The sequence below is a fragment of the Haliotis rufescens genome, unplaced genomic scaffold (assembly GCF_023055435.1).
Source record: "Haliotis rufescens isolate VD_foot unplaced genomic scaffold, xgHalRufe1.0.p SCAF_4, whole genome shotgun sequence".
Lineage (NCBI taxonomy): Eukaryota > Metazoa > Mollusca > Gastropoda > Lepetellida > Haliotidae > Haliotis > Haliotis rufescens.
In genome coordinates, this window is record NW_025964112.1 from 25,271,645 (window position 1) to 25,290,487 (window position 18,843).

At 38.7% G+C, this 18,843-nt stretch overlaps 1 protein-coding gene and 1 long non-coding RNA gene across 3 annotated transcripts; one reads left to right on the forward strand and one right to left on the reverse strand.

The window, feature by feature from the left end:
• Positions 1 to 3,524: 3,524 nt before the first annotated feature.
• LOC124124383 lies at positions 3,525 to 10,933 on the reverse strand. Its single transcript, XR_006859462.2, has 6 exons — positions 10,594 to 10,933; positions 8,431 to 8,574; positions 7,850 to 8,115; positions 7,343 to 7,391; positions 4,870 to 5,328; positions 3,525 to 4,511 (listed from the first exon to the last, which is right to left on the reverse strand). It is a non-coding gene; the product is annotated as an uncharacterized LOC124124383 (long non-coding RNA).
• A 2,466-nt stretch (positions 10,934 to 13,399) lies between these two features.
• On the forward strand, positions 13,400 to 17,084 carry LOC124124386 (alpha-(1,3)-fucosyltransferase C-like). 2 transcript variants are annotated; one of them, XM_046487529.2, is made up of 2 exons: positions 13,400 to 13,587; positions 15,516 to 17,084. In XM_046487529.2, the coding sequence occupies exon 2, from the start codon at positions 15,857 to 15,859 to the stop codon at positions 16,943 to 16,945; it is 1,089 nt and encodes a 362-aa protein (XP_046343485.1). In that variant the 5' UTR covers positions 13,400 to 13,587; positions 15,516 to 15,856; the 3' UTR covers positions 16,946 to 17,084. The 2 variants fall into 2 exon arrangements, with proteins under 2 accessions (XP_046343485.1, XP_046343487.1); XM_046487531.2 differs by lacking the exon at positions 13,400 to 13,587 and adding an exon at positions 13,893 to 13,995.
• The last annotated feature ends 1,759 nt before the right edge of the window (positions 17,085 to 18,843 follow it).

Below are 18,843 nucleotides of genomic sequence, written 5' to 3' on the forward strand. Positions count from 1 at the left end.
ACGGAGCGTTGTGGAAACGGTCCAGTAATTTTGACACTGTCTTCAAAGGTGTTCAACAATCTCTCTATCTTGTACAGAATTGGTGTGTACATTGGGGTTTTAAAAATTCAGCCTCTAAATCATCTGAAATTATTTGGACTCGGAAGAAGATTCCTCATAATTCAAAATTAGTGGATAAAGTCATGTTTTTAGGTCTCTGGTTTCATAAGAGGCTCACCTTGAAACACATGGACTATCCAATTCAGAAGTGCACTTAAGTCCTGAACGTTCTGAGAAGTATTTCCAGTGTCAAATGGGGTGCAGACAGGAAGTGTTTATTAATGTTATATTGAGCCCTCATTTTAGATCTCGACCTGATTTCGGATGTTTAGCCTATGCATCTGCATGTGCCTTTAAAAAAGCAAGACTAGTTGTTGTTCAGTCCAAAGCCCAAAGATTATGTCTTTGAGCGTTCAGAACCACCTCTGTCGAGGCTTTACAAGTTGATTCGGATGAAATGCCTTAAGATCTCAGACGGGAACTGTTAGAAGTTCGATATATATTAAAATTGAAATCATTTGGGAGAAGATACCCGACGTCAAAAGTGTTAAATGATTGTGTTGAATATTTTCAGGATTCTTTGAAAAACGGGATGGGATGCGTTCTCAAAGAACTGTTTTCAATCATACTGTACGTGACATTGCAAAAGATGACGCTAAAAGCTGCCATGGTTGATTAAACTGCCATCAGTTTATCTTGATGTCCTGGAACAGGTAAATAAATGTGAGCCAGCACCTCGAGTTAAAGCTATAGCTGAGGAACATATTCGAAGTACTAGTTTACAGTGGTTAAATTCCATGCAGATTTACACTGATGGATCTAGTTTCCCAGTGTCCGGTCGTGTTGGTGCTGGTTTCTTCATTGTTTATGAACAGAAAGAACTTTCTATCCGTTTGCCTATCACTTGTCAGTATTATCTGCCGAACCTGGAGCAATCATTGAAGCATTGCGTTGGATTCATTTTTAAGGCCTGTATCAGCAGTAATTTTCAGTGACTCTGTCAGTGCATTATAAACAATTCGTGTAGATTCTTCCTCAGCGAGGCAGGACTTGATCAACATTATTTTCGACCTTTATAATGAATTAAGTAAAGATCTGTTAGATGTTGAATTTCCATGGATCCCTCCCTGCTCATGTTGGATTACTTGGAAATGTGTGAGTGCGTGAGTGGCAAAAGCTGCATAAGAGTTTGATGAATCAGAACAGGATGAGACCATTTTACCTTTTCCTGAAGAAATAGGCACCGTCAGTATAACCCGTGCTAACAAAATTGCAGAAGAGGTGGGCATCATCCTTAAAAGGGCGTCATTTCTATGGCATCGATACTTTCGTCTTTGTCTTGGGCATTGTGGTCTTGGTGCATATCTCAATGTTATTAAAACATACATTTCTGCACAGTGTACAGTGTGTAATCAGCTTGACAATGTGGCTCGTTATTTACTGCATTGTCAAAAATATGAAAATCAGCGTAAGGCAATGGTGGATTCTTTCACAGTTCTCAATATTGACCTCTCATTAGCTGGACTTTTATGTACTAGAAATATCGTTCGCCATGATGTTCAGAATGTCATTCTTGCGCATATAAAGCGTGTGGTTCTTTTACTACTTTATGAAATATCTAGGTACTTAGCAAACCTTTATCATGGGCAAGGTCTAAATGGGCCTAGTTGCCCAAACACCTATAAAACTTTTAATGATCAATCAATCAGTCAAGAACCAAGCTTATCAAACCGCAAACGGCATCTCTCTAACATAGCTCAGTGAAGAAAGATTCTTTTTCACTGGTCATTCATATTTTGCAGGGAATTGGTTGGTTTTATATTTATGGTTAAGTGAACAAGCTTATGTAAATACCTTGCACAGTATTCGTCGATATGTATATGTGTACCAAATGACAGTTTGTATTTGTAAAGCTGTATATACATATGACTTTGTCAAATATTACACTGTGGTACAAATTATGTCTACATTCAACTGCCAACCGTTGCTGTTACGATGATTCTTTTAAAGGGGTGGGTTTATTTGGATATGTTTTCTTATTGGATAAATATCAGGATTGTAACAGTAGTTAATTACATTTAAAACGGTTTTAATTGGTATAATAATTATATATGGATTATTTGGTTTTCCAATCTACCCCCACATGACACGCCTGATCCGTATCCCATACCTTTATGTCGTTGATGAATTAAAATATTTGTTACAGATTGTTTGCAAAATATAATTCCCCAAAACATTTCAGAACTGTAAAATACTTGGTATACCACACATCATACATAGAAAGATGTATGTGACAAACTCAGACATAAAATAAATAAGTTATTAATTACAAATTCAAGCTAGGAAGATGAAATCAAAATTCGATTCTTGACGGAAGAGGTCTGAAAAGTTCACTGTGGACATTTTCTAAAACTGAAAACAAGCTTCGCATTCTCAGTTTGTGTCATCTAATTTCAATAAGAAGGAAGAAATTGCAAACATAAGATGAGAAACAAACGCATGAGTCTCGATTCGGCTTGTCTCAGAAAGGAATGAGTTCGTCACGAACACAGAGGCTAGTAAGGCAAACATGCATACCCCGCACTGAAAATATTCTTCCAAATCATTTTCCTGACGATGTGAATGGAACAGTTCTCTTGGATATTTTAGACAATCAGATCGTTGGGGTTGTTTTTTTTGTGCAGGGTATATCAAGACCATGTCGTCTTTGGTAAAGGAAGCATGGCAAAGGGCCGATTGAGATGAATAAATGTTTGTAAACTCATTATACCACCCGTCCATAAGGTTTATGGTTCTAGGAAAGATTGACGATGGGAGGGGTGACAGGTACCATCGATTCAGCGTGTTTTGACGCGTGATAATTGTGTACACACTCCAAAAAACATTGGTACAAATTTTGAGCACGGATTTCGGCACGGAATCGAAAACTCTTTCCTTTTATAAAGTAAATGTTTGCGTCACAAGCCCCTGTGTCTGAAGATTGTTACATTTGAGGGGGTGGGTTATTGTCGTAAGGGAGGCAACTGTAAATCACGATGGCGCGTGTATCTGAGTTACAAATTGATGAAGCGCATATAAAATATAACCTGTATGTCGGGGAAATTAGCAGGCTTTTATTTAGCGAGTGGAAGAGCGCAAATTGTGATTGGGCTTATTTGTGATACGACACCTCTTCGAATAAAAGGGGTGCATTCCTGCAAATCGACATGTGGAGACTTAAACTACCTGGATACGCCGTGATTTACTTCAACGATAAGATGCAGATGTTGTTGAAAAAGACAATTGAATAAACCAACAAAATGCATTCATGGATATTTGATTTAACTTGTTATTGAGGAACTATCAGCTTTATTCCACCCATACTGGGAAAATGAATCAAAATCCATATGTGATGGGATGGACAGCCAATATTGACGTTAGGTACTCATTCTCGTAAGATACGAGCGAAAGTTCACGTGTTTCGTAAAAATGGTATCTAACGAGAATTAGTGTGGTATTTTGTTTATTACCCATGTCAAAATATGTATTTATGTGTAAAAACATAAAAACTTTCTTTCGTTGACAGATCAAACTAAAACCAGTTGCAAATCTGGTTGCGCATGAATATTGATATATGCCGAAATACGGGCATTGTTGACATTTCTATGCATACGCATTAACAACATGTTCTTGCTGTTGTGTGTGCAAACATGACAGCTTCGACGCTCAAGATCCTATTTTAAGAATTTATTCAACTTATGGTAATTCAAGCTCATTGTTGTTCGTACGCATGACACATATAAGAAAATTTTAAAAGTCAATTGGCACCGTGCGGTCACTCGCACCGCCGGGGTTCCCGGCTGTGCAATTAAATTTTTGCGGTTTCCTTGATCTATCAGCTGAATATATGTCCTGTCCGTACCGTTATGGAAGAGGGAAATCAGAGTGCTCGCCAAAGATGTTCATGTTAACTGTACGACCCGATTCTGAAAACGTCAAAATCAACAAACCGAAGTCTGCTTGCATGTCAGTGACAGCTTCGAACGAAGGTCAAGGTCACCATCGGAATAAGAAAAGACAACCGTGATCTACTCACAGCGTTTTACGCTAGGGAATGTTATTGTTCGCATTTGGATTGTTCTGGGCCACAAAATCAGAAGTCATGCCCACTTCCACGGATTTTGTAAATGGTTTGTATCGGAACTGTTCACTTTGAGCGATCTGGTCGTGCAGACGTGTATGTTTATTCATGAACAAACACCGATCACGAAAGAATGCCACAAAATTTGCTTCGAACGGGACACTGATGGCAAAACCAGAGCATTCAACGTAAGTCCAGATATATATTCAGTTAGTTAAAACTGACTTCAATTCACCACGCTTATCCTTTTGTAGCAGTTTAGTGTATGTCTTTTACGAATCAACAAACACATGCTACGGGTTGAGGTCTTATTGCAGATGCCAAAGATCAAGGATCTAAGATATCAGACACCCTGAAACACATAATTACATAATAAATAATAGGTAAAACATTACCATCAATGCTTGATACATAGCATAGGCTTGTTACAAGTAACTATTACATACATGTATATGAGTCACTAAAACACTAGATCGACTGTACGCTAAACGATTATAATAGAACATATGCAGTAATATACATGCAATGGCGATAACTCCTTGACTTTCATTTGACTATAATATATACACAATAACGCTTACACATTCTGTATAAACATACACAACACTTTCAGACAGAAATGAATGATATTATAATATTACATTAAATGTGGTCATAACATTTAGATTACATCTTAAGTATTAGACAAATATAAATAACACAATGCATACCCTTTGGATGATACAAGGGTGTGTATCCCAAATGCCACACGTATGGCAACACCATAGATGATCTGAATATATAATGCATAAACTAAAAAACTATTTAACATTAAGTAATACACACATTTTATTTACAATGATTCGCATGTATCACCTCTGAATCGGTACATTATAAAGCTTTTTAAAACATTCTTGAAGTAAACACTTTCACACATATTTAATTGAAGTGATAGAATGTATTCTAGTGATAAAGTTTAGTTGTTTAGCTTATCTTATGCAGATTTAAATAATTAGACATAATCAACATTTATATTAGATAACATACATTTAGTTTACTTAATATAACATTTTAAACATACTGTATTATTTCAATGCAACGCAAGATAGAGATTATAACCATTTAACTCACCTAATTTAATATTACCTTTTTATCCTGTGCTGGTCTGAGCAGTTCCGTCTGTTCATGTGCTGAGAGAGTATGCAGTGTAATCAAAGCATGCAGTTTAACAATAGGTGTTAGCTTGGCCAATCAGCATATGAAGCTTCTGGCCATGGGGCAGTTAGTAGGTAAAACAGACCAGATACACTTTGTTATAGCTGACTAAAACTGACAACTAGTTATTTATAATAGATATATGTAAAAACCTAAAGTGAAATTAAAACAAATATGTACAAAAAACAACTTCGGCCACACTTTTATGTTAAATCAAATTGAAAGTCGAGAAAGTGGTTGGGTGCGTCACGCTCATAGGGACCCTCGATCTGTCGATCGGTTGTAGTACATTGCAAATGGATATAGCTCGATTAAATAATGTCTGTAGTAGCTCTGTGCATACTAATGCAGAATGCAAAGCGAAGTTGATGCGTGTGACTATCTTGTTTGGTTTAGTAAAGTGTGTGTAAATGTCTTTCGCATCCATGAGATTGCTTCAGTTCTGCATTGTAGTTGCAAATAGAATGACGTCTCGCGATTTTTTATGAATGAAAAAAGTAGTTTCGATGTGACAGAGGTCACGGTTATCCAATCAAAACGAGGTCAACCTTGTACGACACAGGTGTGACGTACGGATTTAGTATATTACCACCTGTATCTTCACCACCTGGGTAATAAATTCAAATATGAAGAAATCCCATTTCTTAGCTGAAGAGTGAATCATTCCTGAAATAAGTTATCCAACAGTTCCATTCCCGTACAAACCCTAATCAACATTTCTTTTCAAAGGTTGTTTGTTACAGCAACAAGAACGCATGGTACCCAACGAAGGTCGGATAAGAAGAAATGAATAGTTGGTCAAAATAGTATTCTTGAAGTGAATGAATAACTTGACATAAGCTGTCTCAAAACTCTTTTTCTGTCATATCTATCTGTCACTACAACCATTAATTTTTTCTCCATTACATTTAAGAAAGGAGGTAGAAGCAGAACACATATACAGGTGTGAAATGACTTTACACACCTGACACAAAGTAAAGAAACTGATTGCTTGTCAAAATTGCACTCTAAAAGTATTGATTATCACTTTCTGCAATGTTGGTTGTAAACTATCATTAACATGTTAGTCAAGGTGATGACAATACATGGAGACGATGTCACAACTTCATATGTCATAATCTGTATTAGGTAAACAATACGACTAATTGCCTCTGGTAATACAGTTGCAGTCACTGTATGTCACCAGGTGTTTCTCTTACACTCAAGACCATTTTCACCGTCTTCTGATGCCAGAAGCCGAATGCACGCTGTTCTCGTACATTATTTGCAAAAAGCATACAGTTTTATGGCTAAGTGATATCAGGAATGCTCATTAAGCGTTGAGTGTTTCCAGCGTGACGTAAGATTCGCTTTTCCCTGTCAAAACATAACTTGGGTATAATATTATTAGCCGAATATCTTATGACATAATCTTAGTCAGCGACTAAATGAGCGTTTTGTGTAGCGTTCTTCGGTCACAGCACTAACATGTTATAAACACAGCAAACATTTAGATAAAGACAAATGCAAACTGATAAATGCATGTGCCGAACATGCTCCTTATCAATCTCAGGGTCATCATTACATTACAAATAACAAGAAGCAGGTTTCAGTGAGTACCAGATAACTTCTCAGATTTTGTTAGGATATGGTGATGTATTCTTTTTTTCTACTATGCTTACATGTGGCGGATATGACACCAAACTCTCTGAGAAAGTTCATATATTCGTTTCTTTAAGATGCATTGTATCTATGACTGTTTAATTCAGTAGCGATTTCCTTGCTCCATTCCCAACTGTGGACAAACCAGAAGGTTCATCGATGATAATTGATGCCGATACGAGAGCTACCCGGTCTTTCTTTTTAACCATTTCCAACAGAAATACACATATACTTGTAGCAAACAGAAGACCCGTTGAAAGAAATATATTTTCAATATACGTTTGTCATCGTTGGAAATTTTATAAGACAGATACATAAAATAATAGGTATCCTGTGATCAACACTTACCTGCAAACAAACGCTGCGTAGTTGGAGTTGGTCAGATTTCTTACTTGAACTGCAGTGAAGAAAATCTTACACAAAAACACGATTACTGTACAATGATAGGACAACATGCAGTTTTCGTTTGACTAAAGTACTATTAGTAGAACTAGTAAACTAGAACCGATAACAGAGCCTCGTGGAATGATCGGTATATCAGAAAATATAGACACATTAAAGCTCTATTCATTAAACATTGTGTCATTTCTCATCCAAAATGTTTGCTACACATTCAGTCACCAGTATCCTAAAGAAATGATAATAATATCTAAGGTATAGTGGGAACGCAACAATTGGAGCACAGTGATCACTACAGCTCGATGTTATGCATTACCTGCTACAGGTGGGCCTATCAAGTTCATTATTCCCGTACTGAGAAAAATGAATCCAAATCAATATGATAGGTTCCCCAGTCCAACTTTCTCAAACGTTATTGGCCCAAGGATAACAAATATTGACGTAAAAAGTACGCACCAATGCAGATGGAGTAGATGTATCGTCCTTCAGTCGAGTGAACAATGAATGGAAGAATTAGAGTTAGGATGGCTGATAGCCCGCAGTTTCCTGCCAGCACAAGCACTGATCCGATGCGATGATCGTTTGTCAGAACACCTACAAGAACACGTGCTATAAGACTTCCTATTCCTGTAACTGACATAGCCATGGCTGACTCTTGTGGTGTTGGGCCACTGAAGTTGAAGAAGTCAGGCATGAAGGTCATGATGATTGAAAATCCCATTCTGAAAAGACATATACCTAACACGATAAGAGGAAACGGGTAGTTTGTTAAAATTCCACGACCAACACCTGAACCAAAGGCAGAAAAGACGGTTGATATGACTGTGCCTTGAATATAAGTCTATGGACATATAAATGTACAGGTAAGAGTCTCGTATTCTCCTCAGTCTAGGTGGATCAAGTATGATTTACTCAACTGCAGAATATGGTTAACATCGCAAGTTTGGCATTTGGCATGTTTCTGTTCTTGTTAGCTGACGTTGCTGTAATATGGTCTGACTGGCCTGAATGTTGTGAGTGGACATCATGTGCTTTACCTAGAATACAGCCAAACGTCACAAAGAGTATCCTCATATCTGATTACAAGCTTCCCAGGGTGAAAACAAGACACGAATCCAGCCCTGCGATGACGACGGCCGTTCTGCAACTGCTTAGGCCAATCAGAAAACTGCCAACAGGTCCTGTCATGGGATGAATAAAACAACGACAATGAATATGAATAACAACCCCATTTCCAAATGTATTGCTTTTATGATCGCATGTCATTAAGTAAAATAGCTAGACTGAATGCAAATACGAAACAAAAGTCTTTGTGTTCACTTTTGACTTATCTTGTTTTTATACCAATTAATCAGAAGTACGTTGCCAATTAAATGCGGATTTTATAAAGAAATTAATGAGTACTGTGACCCTGATTGAGACTATAGTTTTTATTGTATATTGTTGATTGGAATGAAGGTATATCATCCTCCCGCTTTATAGAAGAAGGTGTGTCATTCAGTAGTCTCACGTAATTTACCTTCTCACTATTCTTATTCGCATGGATGGAATCGAGGTCTTTACAAGATATAATTGTCCTTTTCATTTTGCTACTTCCGGTTTGAAAGGGAAGCTTGGAGTGCATAAGGTCAAGGCAGGATAGCATGTGGTGCACATGGCGATGTCAATAAGGGACGGAAGCTGGACAAAACTTACAGCTTGGCCATCCATAGACTATCACGCCAACAATTATCGTAGATACAACTCACATTTGTATCATTGACAAAATATTCTGCTGTCATCTGGTCTCCATACTGTAATAATTCGGGAAAGCAAGAAATTAATGACATACACTCTCTTAGTCAGTTTTACCAGCCGCGGGATCTCTCTAAATGTATCTTGATAGATTATTGCTGAGATATCTGGGATGAAACAGCCTCCCCCTCATTTGTGAGTAGACATGCCCACTGAAGCCCCTGTCACGGTAATGCACTTGCGTGAATCAGAATGGTATTGTGAAATCCATACATCCGGCTAATGCATTGTCTCAAGTCGTGGTGATATGGAATGAAGGCTATACTTTTAGGGGCAACATAACTGTTCGAGCTAACAGTACACCTGAGTGGTATTCTTCTGTTCCCTTTCTATGCTATGAGGTCACAATAGAATGATATATGCTGCTGGCAATGGCCCAAGTTATATAAAACCAACCTCCAACAACATGCATCATGTGTGACACTGAGATGAGCCATCACATCGAAAACATGATTTAAAATTTGATTAATTGATTTAAGTATTATATACATTTTGTCATCGAAGATGTGCTTTTGTAAACATTTTCATAATCGACGTCTATCCACAAAATCGAATGCCTTTTTGAAGTCCACAGAGGCAACATATAATTTAATACATCCTCCCAACTATCCTTCAACTGACACACACACGTTCATACTTACATTCATCGTCACACTCAAACACACACATGTACATCCTCACACTCATCGCTACACACACTAACTTTCATGAACATACTCACACTCATCGTCACCCCCCCAAAAAAAATCAAATACAAGTACGTCCTTAGACCCATCGGTCACACTCACACACACTCAATCAAAGTCACACTCACATGCACTTACACATACAACCTCACACTCATTGATACACTCACACAAGATCACACTCAGTTACATCCTCACATACAGCCTCACACTCATTGTCACACTCACACAAGATCACACTTAGTTACATCCTCACATACAACCTCACACTCATTGTCACACTCACACAAGATCACACTCAGTTACATCCTCACATACACCCTCACACTCATTGTCACACTCACACAAGATCACACTCAGTTACAATATATTTCCAAATGCACCGAAATTCTATGCCTTTTGATTGTTTAATATATTCAGCAAACATTCGACTTATCGCCTCTTATCATAAGCCCCTCCGGGCAGGACCCTTAATCTCCAGCCCTATCTGTAAATGTCAATAAATACCTCCTCACGTCGCCGGATCTTACGTATGTACATTCACGTGGTTCTATGACCTTGCCCCACGTCATGTAATACCTTTATCTACAAAACCTGACTGACCTGGTGTCAGTAAAACGCGGCAGAGATCGACTCGTGTAAGTGACAGAGCGAGTCTCCCCACCCGGGAACATTGGCCACTCGGTCCCGGTGTGCGTTCTGTCAGGTTATTATATGTACCTTTTCGATCTGTTCCATAAACATGGCTGCTGTCGTCGAAAACTTCACCCCCGAGTTTTGTCTTCCCCGTCTCCACCCTGGGCTACCATCCGAGGGCCGAAAACTACGCCCTTGGACATGAACTTGTGGTACCTTGTGCTGTACTCACATTCCAGTGATATTGGTCTGTGTCCCACTGCCTGATCTGTATATCCAATTAAAACAGTCTTGTCGCGGCTTTATCGCAAAACGTCCAATGATTCAAAAAAACATATTATCTGTTTGTGAGTTATGGAATGTTGTCCTTCTGTGGTATCGGTGTCCTTTTTAAAACACGTGTATGACAGTTCTGTGACTCACGTTGCTTGGTCTGCACACGATATTACAGTAGTTTTGTTACTAACATTGTTTGATCTGCACACGATATTATGACAGTTTGTCACTAACATTGTTTGGTCTGCACACGATATTACAGCAGTTTTGTCACTAACATTCTTTGATCTGCACACGATATTACAGCAGTTTTGTCACTAACATTGTTTGATCTGCACACGATATTACAGCAGTTTTGTCACTAACATTGTTTGATCTGCACACGATATTACAGCAGTTTTGTCACTAACAATGTTTGATCTGCACACGATATTACAGCAGTTTTGTCACTAACATTGTTTGATCTGCGCACGATATCACAGCAGTTATGTCACTAACATTGTTTGATCTGCACACGATATCACAGCAGTTTTATCACTAACATTGTTTGATCTGCACACGATATTACAGCAGTTTTGTCACTAACATTGTTTGATCTGCACACTATATCACAGCAGTTTTGTCACTAACATTGTTTGATCTGCACACGATATTATGACAGTTTTGTAACTAACATTGTTTGATCTGCACACGATATTACAGTAGTTTTGTCACTAACATTGTTTGATCTGCACACGATATTAGGACAGTTTGTCACTAACAATGTTTGATCTGCACACGATATTACAGCAGTTTTGTCACTAACATTGTTTGATCTGCACACTATATTACAGCAGTTTTGTCACTAACATTGTTTGATCTGCACACGATATTATGCCAGTTTTGTCACTAACATTGTTTGATCTGCACACGATATTACAGCAGTTTTGTCACTAACATTGTTTGATCTGCACACGATATTGGGACAGTTTAGTCACTAACATTGTTTGATCTGCACACGATATTATGACAGTTTGTCACTAACATTGTTTGGTCTGCACACGATATTACAGCAGTTTTGTCACTAACATTGTTTGATCTGCACACGATATTATGACAGTTTTGTCACTAACATTGTTTGATCTGCACACGATATTATGACAGTTTTGTCACTAACATTGTTTGATCTGCACACGATATCACAGCAGTTTTGTCACTAACATTGTTTGATCTGCACACGATATTATAGCAGTTTTGTCACTAACATTGTTTGATCTGCACACGACATTAGGACAGTTTTGTCACTAACATTGTTTGATCTACACACGATATTAGGACAGTTTTGTCACTAACATTGTTTGATCTGCACACGATATTAGGACAGTTTTGTCACTAACATTGTTTGATCTGCACACGATATTACAGCAGTTTTGTCACTAACATTGTTTGATCTGCACACGATATTATGACAGTTTGTCACTAACATTGTTTGATCTGCACACAATATTACAGCAGTTTTGTCACTAACATTGTTTGATCTGCACACTATATTACAGCAGTTTTGTCACTAACATTGTTTGATCTGCACACGATATTACAGCAGTTTTGTCACTAACATTGTTTGATCTGCACACGATATTACAGCAGTTTTGTCACTAAAATTGTTTGATCTGCACACGATATTGGGACAGTTTTGTCACTAACATTGTTTGATCTGCACACGATATTACAGCAGTTTTGTCACTAACATTGTTTGATCTGCACACGATATTACAGCAGTTTTGTCACTAACATTGTTTGATCTGCACACGATATCACAGCAGTTTTGTCACTTACATTGTTTGATCTGCACACGATATCACAGCAGTTTTGTCACTAACATTGTTTGATCTGCACACGATATTACAGCAGTTTTGTCACTAACATTGTTTGATCTGCACACGATATTAGGACAGTTTTGTCACAAACATTGTTTGATCTGCACACGATATCACAGCAGTTTTGTCACTAACATTGTTTGATCTGCACACGATATTACAGCAGTTTTGTCACTAACATTGTTTGATCTGCACACGATATTATGACAGTTTGTCACTAACAATGTTTGATCTGCACACGATATTACAGCAGTTTTGTCACTAACATTGTTTGATCTGCACACGATATTACAGCAGTTTTGTCACTAACATTGTTTGATCTGCACACGATATTACAGCAGTTTTGTCACTTACATTGTTTGATCTGCACACGATATTACAGCAGTTTTGTCACTAACATTGTTTGATCTGCACACGATATTACAGCAGTTTTGTCACTGACGTTGCTTGGTCTGCACACAATATTATGAGAGTTCTGGGACTGACGTTGCTTGGTCTGTTCACGATATTATGGCAGTTTTTGACTATCTGCAAAAAACCCACTACCGTCAAGTTTGTTACCGCGGTTGTGATCAGGCTGGAATACACGATATGGGAAATAGATGTTTTAATGTTGAGACAGAACTTGTGTTTGGCTATACATGTTATTTCGGCGGTAGTTTGTTGAGATCACTCTTGGCTTCTTGAAAATGATCGCGTTATAGCGGGAGCTTCTGTGGTGAGATACCACATCACCCAGTGTCTGCGTGCAGGGTTTCTGCTGACTCAAGACGACTGTCATGCCGATAAGGGACCCCACAACACGACTGTACTTGTGCACGGATAATACAGGCCGCTGTTCAGTATTATTCAGGTCAAGTGCGTTGTTGTCATCTGAAGGGTCATATGCCGTCGCCATGATATTTTCCTGTGAGCCTCGTCCATTGGTCGTAGCTAGATTCATTCGGTAAGTACCTGACTTCCTATAATAACGCCAGGAAAACACATATCCAAGAATCGAATATGTTGTATAATCATGGTAGTCACGTGTTGCTTTGATAGAAGAAGGCGTGGTGCAATAACCGAGAGAAGCCCCGCACTATAACGAGAACAAAGTTACGCCTCTCATATCTTTTGTTTAAACCATTATGTGGGCTAGTTCAAATCATGTCTGTGTGAGGGGCATTCTCTATTTAACCCTTAAGTGAAAACACATATCCCACAAAAGTGCGTATGTTATAAGATTACAACATTACGCGGTAATGTCATTTGATCGTGTTTTACCAGCAGAGTCGGATGTAGTCACTCGAACGCTATCCTTACAGACAGGCATAACTTAACTCGCGTTTCACTTCACTCACCACTTATTATCAAGGTAAATTATATTACGATGAGTAATAGTAAAGCGGAATTTTAATGTTACCTGTATGATTTTATACTAGTTTCCCACTTAACACTTTTGTGTCATGTTTTTGGAATAAATATTTACTATGACAAAAAAGCGTTGAAACATCACCTTGGCCATACGTTCTTATTCTTTACGAGATTAATACCGAAGTTAATACTGTTAAGTTAGCGATGTTTTAAGAATTTTCAGTAACCAAATTATTACATCCGAACTTTCAAATCTAACACATTCTTGTAATTTATTATGTCTCCAGCTTGAGAATCTGCTTCTTCTGATAGGCACTGGTGGGTAGTTGCTGACCAATTGAGACCATTTCTGTACTGATAGCCTTATTATAGCCTCTTATAGGCTGATGCTTTCCCTATTTGGATGTAATATTTCAGTTGCAGTTGTATAGTTGGTTTTAAGTCAATAGTTAGGTTTGTGAACAGAAACTTCATTGACTGGAAAAAAACGATCAGTGGTATTGGGTATATTCCCCAGGGCCTTTTTTCTTCATGGGTTCCAGCCACAGATATCTTGAAAAAAACATTGAGAGTTATAAGGTGGTACTTGACACCATCATTGTCAGAAGAAATACATCTGTCCATATCTCACCGAGCCTTCAAACCTGTAGTCACCAATCTGTTCGCTTGAGCTTGTACCTCCATGGCCTCTGGGGCGAATAGGCATCTAGGGAAACAATCCTTTTCTTAATGTGATGTGATCCTCTTTCAAATTTGTTCTCCTTTTTTACATTGTGATGTAGTTTAGTGGGTCCAGAAAAGGAAGCGGGGTGTTTTGGATTAACGTAAATACTGGACAAATACTCCTCCCATCCCCCAGCGTGCATGATGCAACTATAAAGGATAATAAACCTTTCCTACGGGTATTCATTTTAAAGAGAGGCTAATAAAGGGACATTTCTTTACTGTTTATTCGATTACATTGCTTATTGAACACGTATGAAAACAAAGGTTAGGTTAAATATCAATCCATTTAATAAAAGCATTATTCATGTCATGCGACCAGGTCCATTCAAAGACTGGGATACCCAGTTATTGCGTCACGCTTCGTCACCCCGGCTGGTCCATCTTCAACCAATCAGAATGCGCGGCTTCTAAAGGGCTCATTAGCTCCTGATGTACAACTCTCGTTTCCCTATCATCAGACATAACTAAGGTCTAATGAGAAGTCTCTCGAGTTCCTCTTTCTGCCCCCACCGTGTATCAAAGTTTACATAGTAAAAACGTTTTCTGTCCAGTAACATTTGTGAACACATTGTCGACCGTGTCAGTCATCCTCTGGTTTAGAAGTGTAGCTAAACTTACGTGTTTTCTTTAAAATGAGTCTATGTTCAATCCTCGGCCTACAGTACGGACAGGAAGGGAAGGTTCAGGTTCCGTATCCGACGTTGTTAACACAAATATATGAGTGACTGACATCATTGTTGTATCAGGTTACGACATTCGATATTAACTATTATATGTTTTTAATTTTTATTTCAGGTGAAAAGACCAATTTGTTTGCTGAATGATATGAACACATTGATTGTGTGAAAACATAATGCTGAAACATCCAAAATAGTGGCCATGGTAAGAGAGGAGACCAGGACCTGCAACTCAGGCACATTTTACTGAAGCTCAAATTTTATATCGGCGTTTGCACTATTATATCAGAGTGTATGGTTTAAGGTGTCTCCTTGACCCGATCGTCTGATCAGCCCACACAAACTTGAAACACCTACCATTCGCTTACATGAACGTTCGGTGTCTATGGTATTCTGAGCCACATAGCGCAGATCTAGATTCTATGGTTAAGTGCAATTGTATTCCAATTCAAGAAAATAATGAGACGAAAATACTATTTACTTGGGACTTTTGTAATTATCATGATTATCATTGCTTTCATGAAACGTAAACCCACAGATAGACGGGAATGGGACCCGCATTATCTAATTAGTAAACCCCGTAAAGGAGGGGGACCGTATGTGAGACATTTTCATGGAAACATTAGACGCGGTGCAGTACCCCAAGTATCAATACTTCTGTGGACGCCATGGTTCAAGGATGTCAATTGGGCGGCGAATTTCTCAACAATATTCGATATGTGTGATTATAAATGTCATTTGACCAAGGACAAAACACGTCTGCGGGAAAGTCAAGCAGTTTTGTTTCATGCTCAAGACTTGGACATTCTGCCCCTGCATCGCCTATCAAACCAAGTGTGGATATTTCATACTAGAGAAGCTCCGCCGAATGCAGCAGACAATTTTGACAAATATGCCAATATTTTTAACTGGACCAGTACATATAGACGTGACAGTGAAGTGTATTCCTCATACGGTGGAACATTTAGAAGAGAATTTCCTAATCGTGGTGTGAAAAACTTCGCAAGCACAAAAAGCCTCGGTGTGGCATGGGTAGCGAGCAATTGTAATGACCAGGCGAAACGGGCAAACCTTGTGAGGGAACTGAGGAAATTCATTCATGTTGACACCTTTGGAGACTGTGGTGAAATGAATCTCAAAGCAGACAAAACGGACCAAGTATTGAAACACTATAAGTTTTATCTGGCCTTTGAGAATAGCTACTGTCGCGACTATATCACAGAAAAATTCTGGTCGTCCCTGCATAGACACCAGATACCTATAGTATCGGGAGGGGGTGATTACACTCGCGTTGCCCCACCACACTCCTTTATCAACGTTCTAGAGTACCAAAGTACAGAGGAACTGGCAGAATACATCAAATATCTAGATCAAAACGACCAAGCTTATAATGAATATCTTGAGTGGACAGGAGAATATTATGTAAAGAAACTAAATCTGGACTCAGTGCTGTGTGATATTTGTACATCACTCCATATTGATATGAGGACTTCTCAGGTATATACTAACCTACAAGGTTATATGGAAGATGACATCTGCGGTAGATAGTCCTACCTTTGATATCATTTGCGCGCCAACGAAATGATTACATTGAGATATGAACAACTGAATAGCTATATATTGATTCATGTATTATTCACAAACCAGCTTTCTGGAATAAACCTGATTAGTTTGTCAATCCACGATACTTTATCCAAGTTTGACTGACACATGTCGTGCCGTTTCCAAGTATCGTATCAAAATACGTGCCTTAACCTGTGAAACGTTATCATATTTGACACTATTGGATTAACAACATATTTCTTTCATTCTGCCATATACATTCAATGATCAGAAAGTTGTATTTAGGATGATGAATGCAATGAGTATAAGGGGAATACTTCTATGAATACACAACTTCTTTATTACAATGAACTACACTAATTGTGGCGTTTCGGTATAGACACACTTAGCAAGCAAGTGACATCATTATTTCTGTCCATCTTACTCCTTCTGCTCATCGTACAGTTGTGATTTACTTGATTTCATTCTTTGCTTGTGTTTGGGGCCAGTACTTCAATGTTTCACAGTCTGTGATTAGAAGACTATGGATCCGGTACCAACAAACCCAAAATGTTGACGATCGACCCTGTTCAGAGTGTCCCAGGTCAACGACACCAATACATAAGCGATTGATCCGAAACCAGGCTCTACGAAATCGAGCTCAAACGGCGAATATAATTGCTGCAAACTTTCATCAGGCAACTAGAGAAGGAGTTATGGGTCAGACAGTGAGAATTTGTCTACATGCAGCTCATCTCCATGCTCGACGTCCACGTGTTGTGTCGCCCTTTACATATCGCCACAGAAGTTGGTGTGCACAACGTCGAAACGTCTAATCGTAACTCGTCACGTGTCACATTTTCATATGAGTTCCGATTTACTTTGCACTTCCTTGATAGGCGTGGTCATGTCTGGTGACGTCAAAATGAACGTCAAGCTAATTTCAACTTGGGACCAAATGACAGATTTAGGGGTGGGTCGGTTATGGTGTGACCGAACCCCACTCCATTTTGTGCAAGGAAGGGTCATTGGACAGTGCTATCAGGAAAAACATGCTGAGATCTCTCGTTGGTCGACGTTGTGTCTTGCAGGATGACAACCCGCGTGCTCACCGTGCGCGAATCGTAAATTTCAGCTCCACCAGCATGGCATCCATACAAAGTCTATGTCAGCAACGAGCCCACCTCTTACCCTCATTGAACACGTCTGGGACATGAAGTGTTGATACTGGGTGACGTGTGCGTCAACGACATAGGAAGCCGAACACGTTGGTTGAACTTGGCCATACGCTGCAAGCGGAGTGGGACAGACTCCCTCAAATCGCCATTGGGAGACTCATACGTAGTATGCCTCGTCGATTGAGTGAATGTTTGACAAATGGTGGCAGTATTTCGCACTACAGATCCAAAAATGTCAACTATAAAATTTCCAATGTCACCCCTTAAGTTCTTCAAGATCATTGGTAGTCATAGCATCTACTGTCATACTTCGCTTCCACTTGTAATTTGTTCCCAATGCGTATATTATTATTATCATACAACTATTACTAGAAATTAAGATCTATTACAATTTTTTAAAGTTTAAGTAATTTCCGCGTATCCCCTACTGTTTTTATAGAGTATATAAACTCAATTGACAAAACAATTTCCTCTGATTCAACTCAGATTGCACCCCCAACATATAGAAGGCTGCTTGATAGGTTGATTGGACCAATATATAGAGAAGGCTGCTTGATTTGATGATTTGACTAATACATACAGAGGGCTGCTTGATTGGTTGATTGAACTCATACATACAGAGGGCTGCTTGATTGGACTCATACATACAGAGGATCGCTTGATTGGTTAATTGGACTCATACATACAGAGGGCTGATCGATTAGTTGATTTAGCTCATACATACAG